This window comes from Macrosteles quadrilineatus, unplaced genomic scaffold (assembly GCF_028750875.1).
Source record: "Macrosteles quadrilineatus isolate MER2022 unplaced genomic scaffold, UCM_ALF_1.0 Scaffold_2__2_contigs__length_208266976, whole genome shotgun sequence".
Lineage (NCBI taxonomy): Eukaryota > Metazoa > Arthropoda > Insecta > Hemiptera > Cicadellidae > Macrosteles > Macrosteles quadrilineatus.
In genome coordinates this window covers 163062177-163079870 of record NW_026542595.1, presented here as the reverse complement: position 1 = coordinate 163079870, position 17694 = coordinate 163062177, and the positions used below count along the sequence as shown (strand labels likewise).

The window sequence follows — 17694 nt, the reverse complement described above, 5'->3', positions numbered from 1 at the left end:
GTTGTAAATAATTAATATTTATATTAAACATTGAGGCAGTTTATCCAGCTATGCTGGTCAACAACGCAGCTTTGGTAATAAGGTAATGTAAGTAAAAAATTTGAAGCCAAAAAACGTGGTGCAATCTGGTAAGATGGTCTACCAACTAATGACAATATTCTCTTTGTCAAGTGATACCAGGTAAATCAGCTTTAGGCTTACATTTAATATTCAAACATTGACTATACAATACAATCACAAAATAATCTAACAATAGTTTGGCGAAAAAAGAATTTCTCTAAATTTGGTTCAATTTTCACAGCATTTAAACGTATATAATCTCACAAATTTAATTAACAACAAAACTGATTAGCCTACATAAAACAATTTAGGAATCAGTTCAAAATAACACAATTCCTGAAAACGCAAATTATTTACAGGAAAAGCATTACCCTTAGTATAATAATAGAAAATTAAAAATATAGGCTACTAAGGATTAAAACCTTTTGTTAACAACGTAAAACGTAAACAATTCAGTACCAACAGTTTGCACCAGTCTGCACTGAAAACCAGCAAAATAAATTGTATTGCACTGAAACAAACGAAAAATGCTAGCTAGTAGTATCGGCTGCTACTGACTAAAAAAAATCAAACTCAATTAAAAAAAATAAAATTGTAACTCAGGGAATAGGAACGTTATTGGCCTTGGAGGGGACCTCGGAACCTTTGCCATAGTTGTATTAACTATGGCTTTGATGACATTCCCTTCCTTACAAAATTATCTTTCTTTTATACGGTAGCATAAAAATCACGAAAATCGGTCGAGTGGTTGATTCAGAATCTTGAAATAAAGAACCCTCTCGAGCTTTAATAAATAAGATATAGACTACCATATAATACAGCAATAAAATTTGATAAATGCTAAATTTAAATAGGATATAAGCATTAACTTTCACAAAATAAAAGTACTGTAGCACGTTTTATTTAATTTTAAAATTGAAGCTGAGTATGATGATAACCTTTTTAAATTGCAGTTTATTGCAATCGATTTTAGCAAAAGGGAGGTTTAATGGGATACAAATTGCGATTCAATTAGAAAATTTACCATACCGGTATTTGTAATATTTTTTTGCTTCAGAACGAACGTCTACGAGATTGATATTAGAATTAGGCTATATTATGTAGTTGAATTCTAACTTTAGTTGAGTGTAATATTTATCATCATTTACTTCATTCACACAACATTGTTTACTAACCGCTTGTCACGTCACAAATGAATCAAGTAGCCTAAGTTTATGTGATTTAATTAATTAATATTTACTACGATTTTTTTTTACTTTGGTTTGAATAATGGTACCAAACGATGCGTTGATTGGCGTGATTACGATTTTTCCAGTTGTAAAAACTCTCGTACCGGTACCTCTTCTACAGTTTATTATATTTCTGTATTGATTCGATATTTTGCTGTTGATACTGTACAGTTACCAAATAAATGTTAACATTATAACACAATAAATAAAAGCTACGCGAATCAACTTTTATTGTCGCTATCTACATTACGACCCTTACGATAAACTTTAATTTTACGCTAGCGTTGGAAGGGATGAAGAGCGATGCGTTTTGACAAACACGATAGAAAATTAGCGCTCTTGAAATAGGTAGGTACTTAGTTAATTTTACAATATGCAGTTCAATATTCAAAATAAGTCCAAATAACTTAATACTTTCATCCGCTTTCTGGCATAGATTTCAACTAGTTTATAATTTGTTTAGTTTAAAGTTATAATTTCACCGGTTTTTAGCACAATAGGCCTATTACATTGAGTATACTGGGGAAACAAACATAGTTTTCTTTTCGTATTTAAGAATTCTAAGTCTAACTTAAATAAACGGTATCAGCATTCTGACACATACTTTCTCCCATAAGTTTGTCAACAACCTTTATCATGTGTAAGCGGTGAGAGTAAATATACGGAAATGGAATTAGTAAAATTTTTTTCAGAATTTAAAGGACTACATACAAAATTTTTATCAAAATCGTTCAGGCCATTTTTGTGAAAATCAGATTTTCCGTAATATTATGGGGGTTTTTATGGGAAAATAACATAATTTACAATAACTTTTGAACCATAATTTTTACAGAAATGGGATTTGTACAATTTTTTTCAGAATTTAAAGGGCTACAACATACTAAACTTTTATCAAAATAGTTCGGGCCATTATCGAGAAAATCCGATTTTCCGGTTTTTTATGAGAAAATCCCCATTAAAAATCAAAATTTCAAAAAAATGAAAAAAAACACCTGGAAATACTATGGATTAGGACCTACATACCAAATTTCATCGAAATCGGACCACAGGTGTAGTCCCTAGCTCCTGTACACGGGTCGCCGGAAGACTGCCCCCCGGAAAACTACCCCCCCCCCCAAGCAGGTTCCTACGTCATATTGACGTCAGAGACCGGGGGGGCAGTTTTCCAGTCACGGACACTCAAATTTAGTTGTCAAACAGTTCTAATCTAACCTAACCTAACCAACCAAACTTGCTGTAACATTTCGAAAATCTGTTTTATATTCACCACATGCCTTTTCTATTATCCAACGGAATTACTCGAATTAAAATTAAAATTACGTAGCATGATTTGTCTAGGGGGGGTAGTATTCCAGTCGCGGACACGGCTTCCATATTGGTTAGTTGGCAGATTTTGTGACGTCACGTTTCACCTGGGGGGGGGGTAGTTTTCCGGGGGATAGTATTCCGCATCCCCCTGTACACATCCAGACACACACACACACAGACATCACTTCGAAAACCACTTTTATGGGTCCAGGGGGACCCAAAACGAATATATCCACTCAAAACTCAAACTCGAAAATTTTGACGAAAACAATACTTTCTCCATATACTATGGTATAGGGGGAGAAAGTAAAAAGTAAACCCTGTAGGCATTAATCATCATGCGCGTTTGAAAACTGATTTAGGCACATGCGCAACTCCTGCAATTCTCTCTTGAGTCTTGAGTGTCATCGATCGACCGGAATAGCCATGACGTCATTTCAACATGGCGGCCAATTCTGACTTGGTTTAATTGGCAGAAATTCAACTGCGTCTTCCATCAGATAAATTCGTCTGCTCTACTTGGGAGGTAAGTTAAATCAAAATGTAATACAAAACACGAGTTGTATTAAATACAACTTACTTCATCACTGTTTGAAATAAGTATCACTTGAGGTAAAGGACTTGTAATGGGTTATTTTAAATCTATTTTATATAGGTATTTTGTTTGCTTTTTACCCTTTTTAATATATTGGGCAACTATATTATTAACAATTGGATGCACCAGTTGAAATACCTCTATCTCATTTGTCGATTGTGTACCTACTTAAATAATGTTACACCATTTATGGCTTTTAATTATTGTATGTAAACTGCACAAATACCTCAAAAATATTATTTTTAATTATGTTTTCAGTGGCTTTATTGCAGTCTTCACAATTCCAATTTTTAATATATGCATCTCAAAATTAATTGATCTTAAACAAATGCTTATTAGCAAAGTACCTATGTACTTGCCAAACATATTTTCACAAAACGTGAGCTGGGGTCTATAACATGAGTCCTGCGAATTGAGCCTTTTTTTATTTTTCAGCATTGCCATTATAGGTTAGACATCAAATCACTTTTATGGGATGTGGATTTAAATAGTGTTTGATAATTATAAATTGGTTTCAAACTTAAATTTCTCAAATATGTCAAATTTCATACAATGAGTGATGTTTTCCAAAATATTAAAATGTTTTTAAACTCCTGCATTTATAGGCTATTTATATTGTTCCGATCAACAAATCAAATAAAAGTAAAAGATATATATAAAATTGTAAAGTTAGGCCTAAAACAAAATAAACAAATAGGCCTACTTTAAAAGAAATAGTTGGATATTGATTAAAAATAGATATTCCAATTAATTATTATTTATCAAGTTGTAAGTGTTGAGTTTTAGAATACAGATGAATGTGAAATTGAGCCACTCCCAGTGCTTGGGTAAATTATTGTGGATTTAATAATACATAAATATTGAGGGACAAAACTGGCTGGGTAGCTGAAAGCTTGCGAAACAATCAAAAAGTTCCCAAATCGATCCTGAGAAAAATCAGTAGCTTTTTGATGGTTCGAAACTGGACTCAGCTGTCCCTGGTAATTATGGGCTTTAGATAAATAATCCTGGCTATAAAATGAAACAGCTGATTTTAGCCAGTAACAAAGTTACATAGAGCCATCATCTCACTCCATGCCACACTCATTCGTGGGTTAAAATACACACCTTGGTGGCGTTTTCATCTCAATGATAATGATGATAATTGATATAGCAATGACAACAGAATAGGTGGACAGTTTAACTAGTATAATTTATATATAAGTTCCTCTGTTTACTACCAGGTGGTGTTGATGAGTTGAAAGCGTACCACTATGACAGAGCTAAAGGGATCTGCAGGACCCCCGACATTGTCTGCTCCTTCCCCTGAGTTTCTGCTCGTAGATGAGGAGTCATCGTCCACGTACCCTCTCCTCACTCCCTCCCCACCAGCTGAATTTGACCATCCTCTCACATTGGATACGCCACCAGGTATGTGATCACTTGAATCTGGAATTTATCATGTACTAAATGTATCATGATTTTTATTACGTTGTGTTTTTTTTCCACTAGAGTAATACTTTACCCTTGATAGGAAACTATTTGCCATGTCGCATAAGAGCCGTAGTGAAAATCATAACATTTGCATATTTAATTTTAACTTTTAACTTGCATAGCTTCTAAATTGGATTTCAGTAATGGTAAGTTTAACAGTTGAAATATTTAACAAAGTGATGCTAAAGGTATGTTGCTAGCCTGGTAGTTAGCGTCTTGCACTTTGGTGGGAGGGAGACATATCCAAAATTCCATCATATCCACACAAAGTTTTAGGGGGTTGGAACTCTTTTTCTTCAAAAGTTTATGATTTTTCCTTAAAGATATCACTGGTATTACCGCTAACTAATAACAGGAAAAGGGCTTATTACTGACTATTATTATATGCTTGATCTTATCATGCCAAATTGATTCATTCTCTTGGTGAAAACAGATGGAAATAAAAAGATTTTGTATTGTTATACAAGGACAAATAAATATACCGGTACTGCCAGAAGTAAGCATGTCTAACTGCTGGTACGGACAATCAGGAAAAAATCTAAAAGGGAACTTAAACAATTTTAGCAACCATCATAAATGATTCAACTCTATCGTCTTTTCCCTCTGCATATTAGCTGATTTTGGGAATTAAAAATTAGGAGGGTAAACTAATTGAAGCTATAGAGGGAGGCTAATGAATAACACTAATATCCGCACATGTGTTTGTTACAGTGTTGGCTTACGAGAGACAGCTGTCGCCCTCCAGCATAGACACTGACCTGAGCTCCATTCCTACTCTCAGCAGTGTCGCACCTAACACAGACTACTCAGCTCTCCCCCCTCCCTCTCAGCCACCAACTGATCAAGGTAATACTACGGGGCGCAACACCATCTTTTGGATTAAGGGTGCGCTTTACCTCAGCTCGGACTTCAGTAGCTATGTTTCACCATTGGACAGCGCTGCGAGAAGCGCTTGCAGACGTTTCCAATATTACTGTTTTAGAATTAACAAATAATGATAGCTACGCACTCTAAACGGCTTATATAGTATAATAGTATAATATAATAAGTAGTACAAAGACCAATCTATAGTTCTGCGTTTTTCAAATGTTCAAAAAACGTTTTTTTGATAAGTTAAGGTTAGTTGAAAAGATCCTTTTTTCTTGTACTACAACTCAAGTTTATAAGGTGTGTATTTAAAATAATTGAAATATAGAAACTAAGAACTATAGACAATTTCATCCTCTTTAATATGAGACCTTAACTTTGATTCTACCTTCAATGTAGCAGGTGAAAACAGAAGTCTTGTAAACCCTTGCATTCGGTTGCGCGTCAGGGGTAAAGCGCGCCCTTAAGTGTATCACTGCTTTTGGATTGATCACAATACATCGGTTACTTTACTTATGTAAAATTGACTACTCAAATCACCCAACTGAGTCAAATTGTTCATCCCTTCAAAATTAAATACAATGAGAGTAGTTAAGATACATAATAAAAAACTTATTAAAATTAAATTATGAACAAACTAACAAAACCTGGAAAATCAAAAAAATAAAGTTATTGCTTCCGATAGCAATAATTAATTGCTGAGTCTACATAGACCTCAGTGGTTTAGGCGTTTACTTGAGTTGTTAAAAACTTATGATTTTCTTCATATTTCTGAGCCGTATTATTTATAAAAAATACCCCCGCCGCAGCAAACCTGCAGACTAAGCGAATTTCCATTAACCTGATTGGATTTACACTAAAATGCCTCCATACAAATAGCACATTTATTTCCTATTTAAATAGAATTAGTTTAACGAGTACTTAGGTTTGCTGCAACAGGGAGGGTAAAAAGATTTTTTTTTTTAATGATAATAGTTTAGTAAGAAATAAAAGTATTTTCCAAAATCGATCAAAATATGTTCATAAACAAGCAAACTACAACAGTTGACTTATTCTCCATCAGAATAACATGGGAATTTTAAAATTACAATTTTTTTGAATTTTCTCCGTAACAATTAGGCACATAATAACGCTTCAATATACTAAATTATTTGTTTTTTTAAGCTCTACAAAATGGTTTAAAAAGAAATTGTGAAATTTTGTGTTTTTAGGGTCAAAAATGGGAAAAACCTATTTTTACCCCATAAAACCCCCCATAAACCCCCGTTCCCATAGTCCGATCATGCTGGTTCGCAAACTCATTCAAGTTTATCACGCCTTACACCTTCAAACCAAATTTTATCAAAATCGGACAAAAATTACTCAAGTTATCGTGCGGATGGACACACATATATATATATATATATATATATATATATCTATATAAAAATTTGAACGAATGGTGTTTTTGGCCTCTGGGGACATCAAAATAAAAAAGTAAATCGGTCCCGGGCTTAGGTCTTACCATGAGACCTACGGTAATAGCTACTTCCCTATAGGGAAATTCGCTAATAAGAATAGATTTAAATACAACACTAGATGTTGAACGGAAAAGCTAATAGAAAAATGTTGGTTGTAAGAGATTGTAAAGTCCTTGTCAGTTCAGTGCTGTAAAACAACTAGTTTCAACTAAATTCTATCTTTGACTATTGATACAACTAGACATTTCATCCCCATGTTAAAGTTGTCTCCAGGTTTTTAAATTAAAACGGTTATAATTGTTGTGAGCCCCTGACAGATTGTGCTTATGTAAAATACTAATTTCTGTCGAATACACAACATTCTTTACTAAGCTCTTCACCAAAATTCTTTAAAACTGATGGAACAGAGTTGTTTGCTGTTAGCAACAAAAAAGAATGAGAATAATGTAGGAGAAATTTAGATACTTGCACATTCTGTAACTGGGTTACAACTATGTACTTAATACTTTTTAAAAATACCACGTTTTTAAACACAATAAAAAGTAGAAAATAATTTATAAATATGTGGAGAGAATAAATACTTGTAAGATTTAAAACAAAAAACGTGGGGCACACCCAATAGCTAATTTACAATTACCTTCACCTATTGAACTATTATTATCTATGTTTTTCGTTTGAAATCTTACAAGTATTTATTCTCTCCACATATTTATCGATTATTTTCTCCTTTTTAGTAGGCCTATATTTAAAAAGTGGTATTTTTAAAAGGTATTTTTATTTATAAAAATTATTATTTTCTACTTTTTAGTCTTTAATGTGTAAATAAATCTACTCTATATGGTCTGTTAATACATAACCGAAACCTTATTATCTGTAATCAGATGTTTTATCTTTCTTTACATTGAAATGTTTGTTTTATTAGAATCTCTTGGGAGCAAAACCTGTACTTCTTAACCTCTGCTCTTCGAACTGTCAAATTTAAGTATTTACAGCTGACTTCAATAGATATATTTGACTATTTACATTCTTCCAAATTGTAAACATTGAAACTTTGGAAGCCCATGGGGCGTATCCCAAAGGAAATATAAAAATAAAATGATTTAATATTGCATTGAAGGGTATCCATTTATCCATTCGTGGGTTATGTTTCAAGTTTCAAGTCTCTAGCTCATCGGGAAGTTAGTGTAAAATCAATTGGAAAATTTTTACCGGACAAGAAAGCGAGCTAATAAAAACGAGCCCATGGGGCGTATCCCAAAGGAAATATAAAAATAACCTGATTTAATACAGCATTGTCCTTCATTTGTGGGCTATGTTTCAAGTTACAAGTCTCTAGCTCATCGGGAAGTTAGTGTAAAATCAATTGCAAAATTTGTACTAGACACGAAAGCAAACTAATAAACACGTTTTAAAAATTGGAAACAGCTGGTCCATATAGGTCTACTTCAGTGTCCAATAGTCAAAGGTTCTATTCAATTTCAAAGAGCAATTAAACTCCCAAATCAATAACAAAGTTTTTCTATAGGTAAGCTGCCAGAAGCTCACAGTGGGATGGGTTCATCATCTTCCAGCAGCTCAGTTCTGCAAGACACAACGGCCTCGGCGTCTGCTCAGTTACTCAACCCTCACCACTACCTGGGTCTGGTGTCCGACGTCAACTGTCAGGTTAGCCATAGTAAACACTAAATCTGATGAGTTTCGGAACTGAGAAACAGGAACCTTTTTTAGGATGTTGTTAGGATGTTGTTTAACAAATTAGTTTCTAGATTAATCGAAAACTTTGATTCACCTAACCTATTAAATTAATGAATCATTTCAGGAAAATGGAGGTATTAAACCTGGACTTTGTGGAATCACCTTGGGAACAAGAAAAAATCCTCAAGACTTCTGCTTCCTGTCTTGGAACTGGCCTTTGATACGCAAGTGTTGCTTCTGGGGGCTTATGTCACTGACAGTTGCCTGCGTTTGTGTGATTATTGGATACATTACCACACTCCCCACCAGGTGTGACCCTCCTAGGGCTTGGTACCAAGGTTCTCTAATCTATGAGATCTTCCCTGGCTCCTTCCATGACAGTGACGACGATGGAGTAGGCGACTTGCGAGGCATCAGCTCAAAAGTCCACTACATAGAGTCAATGGGAGTGAGAGGCATCCGCCTGAACTCGATATTTCCCTCAAACCACTACCCAGAACACTATTACGACGTTGAAAACCTCACCCAAATAGAACCGACTTTAGGCAGTTTCACAGATTTTGGACTGTTGGTGAAAACATTTCACAAAATGAACATATCAATCATCCTAGACCTTCCTTTAGGATCGTTTTTCAAACATCTAGAAGAAAATGCCAAATACAGTTCTGGCCCTCCACACCACATGATCATTAACAATCACATCCTCAACAGTTCAAATAAAACTGCTTACTCCATCCCAGACTCTCACGGAGTCGTGTCTGAGATCCTCAAGTTCTGGTTAAATCTCGATGTAGACGGCTTCTACTTGAAGGACTTGGAAAATTTTGTTCACGATGACAAATTTCAGTCTCACGTTCAAGAGTGGAAAGCGGTTTTGAAAAGGCACAATGGAGGAAATGGTTTGCCAGCATCAAATGACAAGATTTTGATTTGTTCTGAGAAAGTGGTTAAGACGTTGGAGAACAGCCAGATTCTGAGCTCAAAGTTAACGACAGTGTTGACTCACTTTGACCTTGTCGACCATCACATCAACATGAGATCTGACCTGAAGCAGCAGATTGACACAGTACAAGGAGGAGTGATGTTCAGTCGTCCTGGGTATCCGTGGCCTCTGTGGAGCCTGGGCGGCGTAGACTCCCCCAGACTGGCATCTCGACTACAGATAGCCAACGCGTCTCTAGCCGCCGTGCTGGTGGGGATGCTGCTGCCAGGCACACCCTCCATCTTCTACGGTGATGAGATCGGCCTCACCAACTCAAAATCCGACAGTGATGTAAGTTGAAGCACCCCTGTATGTGTCATGTTTCTAGAATTAATTATAGTTCAAAACTCAAAAAAGACAAAACATAACAATAACAAATTAAAATAATTTGATTGTTTTCCTTAATTTTACAATAATTTTTATTAGATGGCCAACCAAAAATCAAAGTCTTATTCCTAAATTTACTAGGACTCCTAAAATCAATAATGATTTAAAAAGTTTTTGAGAATGAGAACCCAAGTTCTTACTAAGATACAAGAAGCAACCAACTATCCTAGTTTCCCCACATGGTCTATATTTTTCCATCGCAATGAAAAGTAGGCACCATGTACAATTTGTACCAAAAGTGTTCTCCCTGCACTTATTAAAATTAATTATACATCATTTTAAATAGGAGCACTCAGAAAATCCTATTTCAAATATTTGTAGGGAAATATAGTACGGTTCAAAATTAGAAGAAAGTATGATGAAGTGTATTTTTCAACAATGTTCTCACTTGTAGTATGAAGACGTGAGCCATGTTCAGCAGCTGGTCATGATGAGATGGCAGATGCATCAACACCTGCGTACGCTGCACTGGCTACCTGCTGGAGATGCACATCTACCGCTCGACTCTGCACGATGGGTCTCGGAGACAGCTGTCCTACGAGACTTGTCTCCCGCCATCTACATGCATGCAATCTGGAGGGAAGGGAGTCTAGTGCCCAACTGTGCTATTAAGTGAGTATCATCATTAACGTTACCAATTGCGATATGGATGCCACCTAGGTGTGTATATGAAGGATGAGAGTAGATTAGTGTGGGATGCCTTGTGTAGCTTTGTTACTGCCTTAAGACCAGCTATTTTACTAGCAAGGAATATTTATCAAAAGTCCAATGATCAAGGATAGCAGGGTCCCGTTTTTTTACTAGCCAATGTAGAGAAGTGAGCCAATTAGTGTAAGGTCGGATTTAACCCCTTGAAATTCATTTTATAACCTTGTCATTTTAAAACCTGTATACAAACAGAAACAGCATACTTAACACTAATACCAAAACCCTACTTTGGCTGACGTTAACCGAAATCCCCGGTCTGTGAGACCCCATTTGAAAAATAATGGACCCACTTAGAAACACACAAACCGAAACCATAGATAAAACATACTCCCTTAGTAGATTTGTCATCCTTATAGAACAGCTGAAGCCAATTTTATTGTAGGTTCTGTACGTCCAACTGTAGAGGTTGTGTTTTGTTTACAATTTGTTTCTTGTTATTTCAGTAATTTAAAAGCTCATTTAACCAAATATAATGATACTAGCTGTACCCGCGGGCTTTGCCCCGTTTCGTGAGCTCGTTCGCATGGCTCAATCACGTCCTGGTTGAAGTTCGTTCGCTACGCTCACTCATCTTTAGGTTGGAGCTCGTTCGCTGCGCTCACTTGCCTTCAGGTTAGCTCGTTCGCTACGCTAACTCGCCTCCAGGTTGAAGTTCGTTCGCTACGCTCACTCACCTTTTGGTTGCAAATTAGCTGTTGTCATAAATTAAAAAAAATAATAATAGTGCTGCACCCTGTTGGTAATCCTTGTAACTTTAATGCTATTGCACATCATAGAACAGAACCAACTTGTTTATTGAAACAGCTGTTTAGATTCATTAATTCCATTTAAATATGAGTACTCATAAGGTTAACATGGGAAACTCCAGAGCCACTAGGGCGGAGCCCGAGAGTCCGATCAGAATAAAAACAACTTAATTTTCCTATTTAATGCCTAAAGAATCACTGTACCAAATTTCAGCCTCCTAGGTAAATGGGAAGTGGGAGAATTAGTGATGAGTGAGTGAGTGAGTGAGTGAGTGAGTGAGTCAGTCAGTGAGGGCTTTGCCTTTTATATATATAGATAATCATAAACAATAATTGGTCTCCTAGTTATATAGGCCTAACCAAATAGTAAAGCACAAATCATGAAAATAACCCTAAAATAACAGAAACAACATTTCGTCTACACCAGCGATAAGTGTGGACGTACATGAACTAGACATGAAAAACAAGCTTCAAAATTTACAATGGGATGAGGAGTCTACTTGTGTTGCTTAGTCTATGCCGAAACCCTCGGCCTGTGAGACCCTGCTTTAGAATACACTAACGCTGTGCTTCTGAGACGGGCATGTTATGAACAGACAACCTGTCAAGGTCAAGGCACCCATGCAAAATGAACAAACAATATATCAATAGGTAGGGGAGGAAAAGGGGGGAAGGTATTGGGGGAATGGAATTACCCAAGTAAACAGTGTTGCCAACATGCGTTTCTGAAAAATTTCCCGTGGGCCTGTCAGACCGGGGTTTCGATATTAGTGTTAACTTCAAATTTTATTGGGACTTGTCTGAAATACTTTGAGTAAGTCTGTTAGAGAAAAAATTTAAACCCTTTACTAATTTTCTAGATATTTCCTTCACAACAGTTAATTCTTAAGCTATGTAGGGAATAACATTATCTATTAAAACGAAACAGTGTTTTTTTATTTCACGATTCTGAATCAACCACTCGACGGATTTTCATGATTTTTGTGTTGAAAGAAAGATAATTTTGAGAACTAGGGAATGTTGAAGCCATAATTTTAGTTTAGGGTCTCAGTTTTTCAGAAATTAAGTTTTAATTTTTAAAAAGTCTAGCAGCCGACGCTAAGATTCTAAACAAACGTTAGCTTTTGGCATAAAACAATTTGCTTAACATAACAGCTGTAAAAATTCAGCTTTTGTGTCACTAATTCAGCATTTGGATAAAAATGTAAAGACATACTTAGGGTTGACTTATTTATACTATGTGTAATGCTAATTATTGATACGTTCAATTCATCTGTAAGAAGATGACAGATTAATTAAATATACATAGTAAAATACTAGGATGTTTAAATTATTTTTTAAAGCAATCTTTGTAATCTTCGATTTGTTTTAGAGCTATATAATTTGTTTTAACTAACAGCTGGTTAAATATAAACTATGGAACTATGAGGTTATTTTATTTTGTCTTATTTTGTCATTGATTATAGGAAGTAAGATTAGTAGAGATAATTAGACCACAGTTTAAAATAGTTTAGACCAAAATTAATTGAACCACAGTACAAATCGAGGCTCTGTACACGAGTCTTAATAAAAGAGGATAAATGCAAATTATTTTACTGCTCCACTTTTCAAGGAAAGAATAGAAAAATAACAATGTTTACATGTTTTAATTCTTCATGGTAGCTTTTTGTTTACAATTAATGTTTGTCTGCTTTAACTTTGTTTGGATTATGCCCGGAAATATTGATGTCATAAAAAGAAGATCAAGAATCACGATTTTAAATTACCACCACAACCTCAGCCGGGTTTTATACAAAGATAAACAGATGGATGACATAGATTGAACACGACGTCAACGTTTTGTTCACTAATTTACTTATTTATTGTACTAGGATACTGCAATTAGACAAACCATCCTTTTATGAAATCGTGTTCAGTTGTGGTTACGTTTGGGGGTGCCTATATCAGCGCCCCCAAACGTGAAAATATCACTTTTATTTAGACTATGAATATATTGTAGTTTAAATTAACTAATATGGGAAATTACGATGTACATTTATTCAATGAGGGTGGGTAATTATCAAGGATAGAACTGATAACGGTATGGATAATAAACATTGACAATTACGTCATTAGCTTTACTACGGTAGCGTGTTTACTTTTTATATTCCTGCTACATGTTCTTTTTTTCAAATGAATGTTATTTGAACCAAACAGCTGTTTCAAAACAAACTGTTATTGTTTTTACTTTTCTTTGTTTACACTTATTTATTTAGCAATTAATGCAGTGAAATTGATATAAATAAGGATAGGTGTGACGATTAGTTTTGATGTTAGGACACCAAAGTTAAATTATGTGTACTGTGAATTTTATTGGATATTAGGGTGAAAATTTAAAAACGTACGTTTTCAGGAAAAACACTTTGCACATTTTTTCCCCTTTTTTCAAAACCTTTATTATTTTTTTAATTTCATTTACATTTGAAGTTTCATAAAATATCCATGGTAACGCAATATCTTTGGTAGTTTTTTTTTTAAAGAGAATCTTTAGTGGAAAAACACAAAATCCTGTCACGACCATAACAGACGTTTAAATTAATATTAAAAATAGTTAATATTATTTTTATAACTATGTTTTGCTATAAACTAATTTACTTTTATGACCATTATACAATAAAAAGGTCACTGAGCGTTTGGTATATTTGGTCTTTCTAGAAAAAAATAAAAAAAACTCAAAAAATTTAAAAAAGCCAATAAAATCTTTTTAAGTTTGTATAACTCCGAAAAAACTTACCTGAGACCCGAAAAATCGTTATGTTTGTATAGAGGTGTGCTTCTTTTGTGTATAAAACATTGAAATATGACGATATTTTAATTTTTGAAATTTTTGTGATAGAAATCATAAACGTGATGGTCAGGGACATGCGGTACGGTCGTGAATTTTCTGAAATAATCTAAATCTTTCTAAACAATTCTTCAATTATACTGTTAGTTATAATAAAAATATGTGTTTCAATTTAACTAAACTGTTCAATTTACAATTATATTAAAGTTATTGTCACGACCAAACACACTATAATCCATAAGGCTGGATTGGTCGTGAAAAAACCCGCGAAGGTCGTGAAACTTTGGTCGTGAAATTACGTGTTATTTGGCTCTGTTCTGGCGGTAGCCCTGCACCTCATGTTCGAGGATACAAAGTGGACTTCTAGGTTAATCTAGCAATTGAAATATCTTACAAACAAAAATTAACACCATGTCTACTTCATCGAATGACTACGTACGGTCATGGACACACCAAAATTACAAAAAACACAATCTTTCCTTTATTAATCTTGTAATTCCTCCTTTCAACTCGAAATGACCGGCACTACAATCCTGACGTACACCCCGAACTAGTCTCTAAAACCAACTGACTCCATCGACGCCAGACTTGCCACTGTCGTGCTCCAAAGTTGAACATTTTTCCCAAATGGTCGTGACGCCAAATCGAGGGACAGACTTATTTTGTCATGGTAGTCAGTTTGCAATGACAATAAAATTATATGCTCCTTTTTTGTAAGTTTAATAACCATTGATGACATAAAAATATGGCTTTATATATTTCGGCATGAATAATTAGTCTAAAAACAGCGTGAAAGTTGGAAAATGTACCCTAGGGACACGTCATGGTCGTGAATTTCGAGACTTTAAAAATACGAAAAAAATACCTAGAACCTATTTAAAACCAAATAAATGTGTGTAACATGTTGCCCCCGTCCCAAAAAATATTAAAACACATAATAATAAACTACAAATCCAGTATCTACGAAGTAAAAGGCCAGGGAGGGACATTAAATTTTCACTCATTACTCTTTTATTTTAGGTCGTTTCTATTCAGACCTACTGGAAATTGTGTATAGTAGTTTTATTATGGTGATAATAATTATGGAAGAGGCAGGTATGCTATGGAAGGTGATATCGTTGACTAGGTCTATACACTTCTCAATTGACTATTACCATTGACTATTGGATACAGAAGTTGTATAAGATAAAGAAGTGTTGTATTAAATAGTCAAAGCTATTACTCTCTCTACTGTAGGCTACTTATAATCAGTGTGCGTCCGTGCGAATCGGCTGCAAATCTCACTTCAACGCTTTTCACATCGTAAAAATTGCAGAATTTTGCTGTTTTATTGTAAAATTATCGGATTTAAAATGCATATCTTATAGGCCTATAATGGAATAAAAACATATTTGGTCACACAACATTTGTTTAAAGATGATTTTTCACATTAAAACTGCAAGAAACTTTGTCTTTATATGTGTAAACTAGCTGATCTGAATTGTACAAGGTTTTAACTGACTACTGAATTCCTGTACGTAGGACGGGCTAACACCTCTTATAATATAATAGCATGAGTATATTTGCTCAACTCTTCTTCCTCCACCGTTCCCTGTACACTTTCTACATTAAACTTTGTTGAATTTTAATTATTTACATGATGCCAAAAGATTTAGTTTATTGTAGTTATGAGTTGTAATGACAAAACCCACACAATTACAGGAAAAGAATGTGAAAAGTTTGTGTTGAAATATACATTCAGAAGTTAGTTATGAATAGACGGGTAATTTGTACTTTGTTGTTTTCACAGGTATGTTGACAAGACATTGATTGTCTTAGAGCGATTGTATCCTCGACGCAACTCCTATGTCATTGTAGCAAACCTCGGACGAGAGACTGAAACACGAGATCTGTCCAAGCTCTTCTACGGCGGCCATGTTGTACTCTCAACTGGAGAACATACTGGCAAATATCTCACTTTCCACAAGTTGGCTTTGTACCCCGGCGAAGCTATTGTTGTCAAACTTGACAAATAACTTGACGGGGCTGAGTTTATGTATTAGAAAACCAATTTTATTCAACAAATAATGGTTATTATTAAGAAAAAATTTTTTAAGTTTTTGTTTCTAATTATGTAAACGATGGATTAGTTTGTCTACCTAGGTACTTTTACAGTTTTTTTTCATATTTTATGAAATAAGTGTCATATTATCTTTAACTCTATTCACAAAATTTAGGCGGTTTTAGGGGAAGAAATCTATCCCCTCCTCGTCTTTATCCTACCATTAAAACATAACTCAATAGCTGAGATTTGTCAGTTAATGTCTGCTGCAGCATACATTAACCCTTTGAGTGCCAACGTCCGGGGAACCGGACGTTTTTAAAACGAGCCAAAAGTGCCGACGTCCGGCCGACCGGACGTTTTTAGAACGAGCCAAAAGTGCCAACGTCCGGCTGACCGGACGTTTCGTAATGATCGAACAGTTGTCATAACAACCGAATGGATACTGGGATTCTTTTAACCCATATATTAACATTGAGTCGAAAGTTACTAGATGCGATACAAAGATTTTCGTTGGTCGAAATATCGAAAATTCGATTTTTACAAAATTTTAACCTAAAAATCGCCAGATCCCGCTCGGCATTTTTAGCGCGACCTTCGGGAAAAATCATCGGCATTTTTTGAGCGTTACTTTTATTTCTCGCCTGGCACTCTAAGGGTTAAGCAGAAAAAATTTGTGGGGAGCTTCCCCTCAAACTGCCTAAATTTTGTGAACGGACTACAGTTATAAACTTATTACCTCCTCTATGTTGAAGCAGATGTCAAATAAGGGTTTCCATCTATTTTTTATCATTTAAGATCGAAGTTGTAAGTGAAGATGTTGTTGAGTTACTCATGATAATTGGACGTTGGAGTTAAAAGGGTTAAATTTAAATCATAAAAATACTTTCTAGCACAGCACTCAGCACAAAAGACACAATGTTTGTTTAGAGTAACAAAAAAATAGTTTTAACGTTTGTTACTTTAAGTTTCCAATTTTTGTTGTAAACTAGTTTATTTCACAAAACAGTATTTTTCTTAGGAATCAAGAAGTTACAAATGTTTCACCTGATAAGACTGAGAGATTTAAAGGCAAGTTTGAAAATTAAAACTAGTCTTAAAAGCCAAAAAATATTTTTGCAGGTAATTTAATTTAGTGTACTTATAATTTACTTATATTGTTGATATAGGAATATTTTGTTTCTTAGGAAATGTTGTTAACAAGTTTTAATAAATCACATGATAATACTCTTTGTGTCCATAGTAATTTACATGTTATATATATTTTCCTGATGATGTACAGCACATTATGAAACAATTAAGTATTACTGACAAAATGA

General features: G+C 34.6%; 1 protein-coding gene across 2 annotated transcripts; it reads left to right on the top strand.

Annotated features, from left to right (window-relative positions):
- Positions 1-3021: 3021 nt before the first annotated feature.
- Positions 3022-17605, top strand: LOC128986089 (neutral and basic amino acid transport protein rBAT-like). 2 transcript variants are annotated; one of them, XM_054406211.1, is made up of 7 exons: positions 3022-3123; positions 4416-4602; positions 5377-5511; positions 8518-8657; positions 8812-9960; positions 10451-10668; positions 16124-17605. In XM_054406211.1, the coding sequence occupies exons 2-7, from the start codon at positions 4446-4448 to the stop codon at positions 16347-16349; spliced, it is 2025 nt and encodes a 674-aa protein (XP_054262186.1). In that variant the 5' UTR covers positions 3022-3123; positions 4416-4445; the 3' UTR covers positions 16350-17605. The 2 variants fall into 2 exon arrangements, with proteins under 2 accessions (XP_054262186.1, XP_054262187.1); XM_054406212.1 differs by lacking the exon at positions 3022-3123 and adding an exon at positions 3164-3209.
- The last annotated feature ends 89 nt before the right edge of the window (positions 17606-17694 follow it).

Excerpts from the sequence above, each read along its gene's own strand:
- LOC128986089 (XM_054406211.1), top strand. The coding sequence starts at position 4,446 with ATGACAGAGCTAAAGGGATCTGCAGGACCCCCGACATTGTCTGCTCCT. Across the intron at positions 8,658-8,811 it reads TGTCCGACGTCAACTGTCAG|GAAAATGGAGGTATTAAACC; the intron begins GTTAGCCATAGT and ends GAATCATTTCAG. Across the intron at positions 9,961-10,450 it reads ACTCAAAATCCGACAGTGAT|TATGAAGACGTGAGCCATGT; the intron begins GTAAGTTGAAGC and ends TCTCACTTGTAG.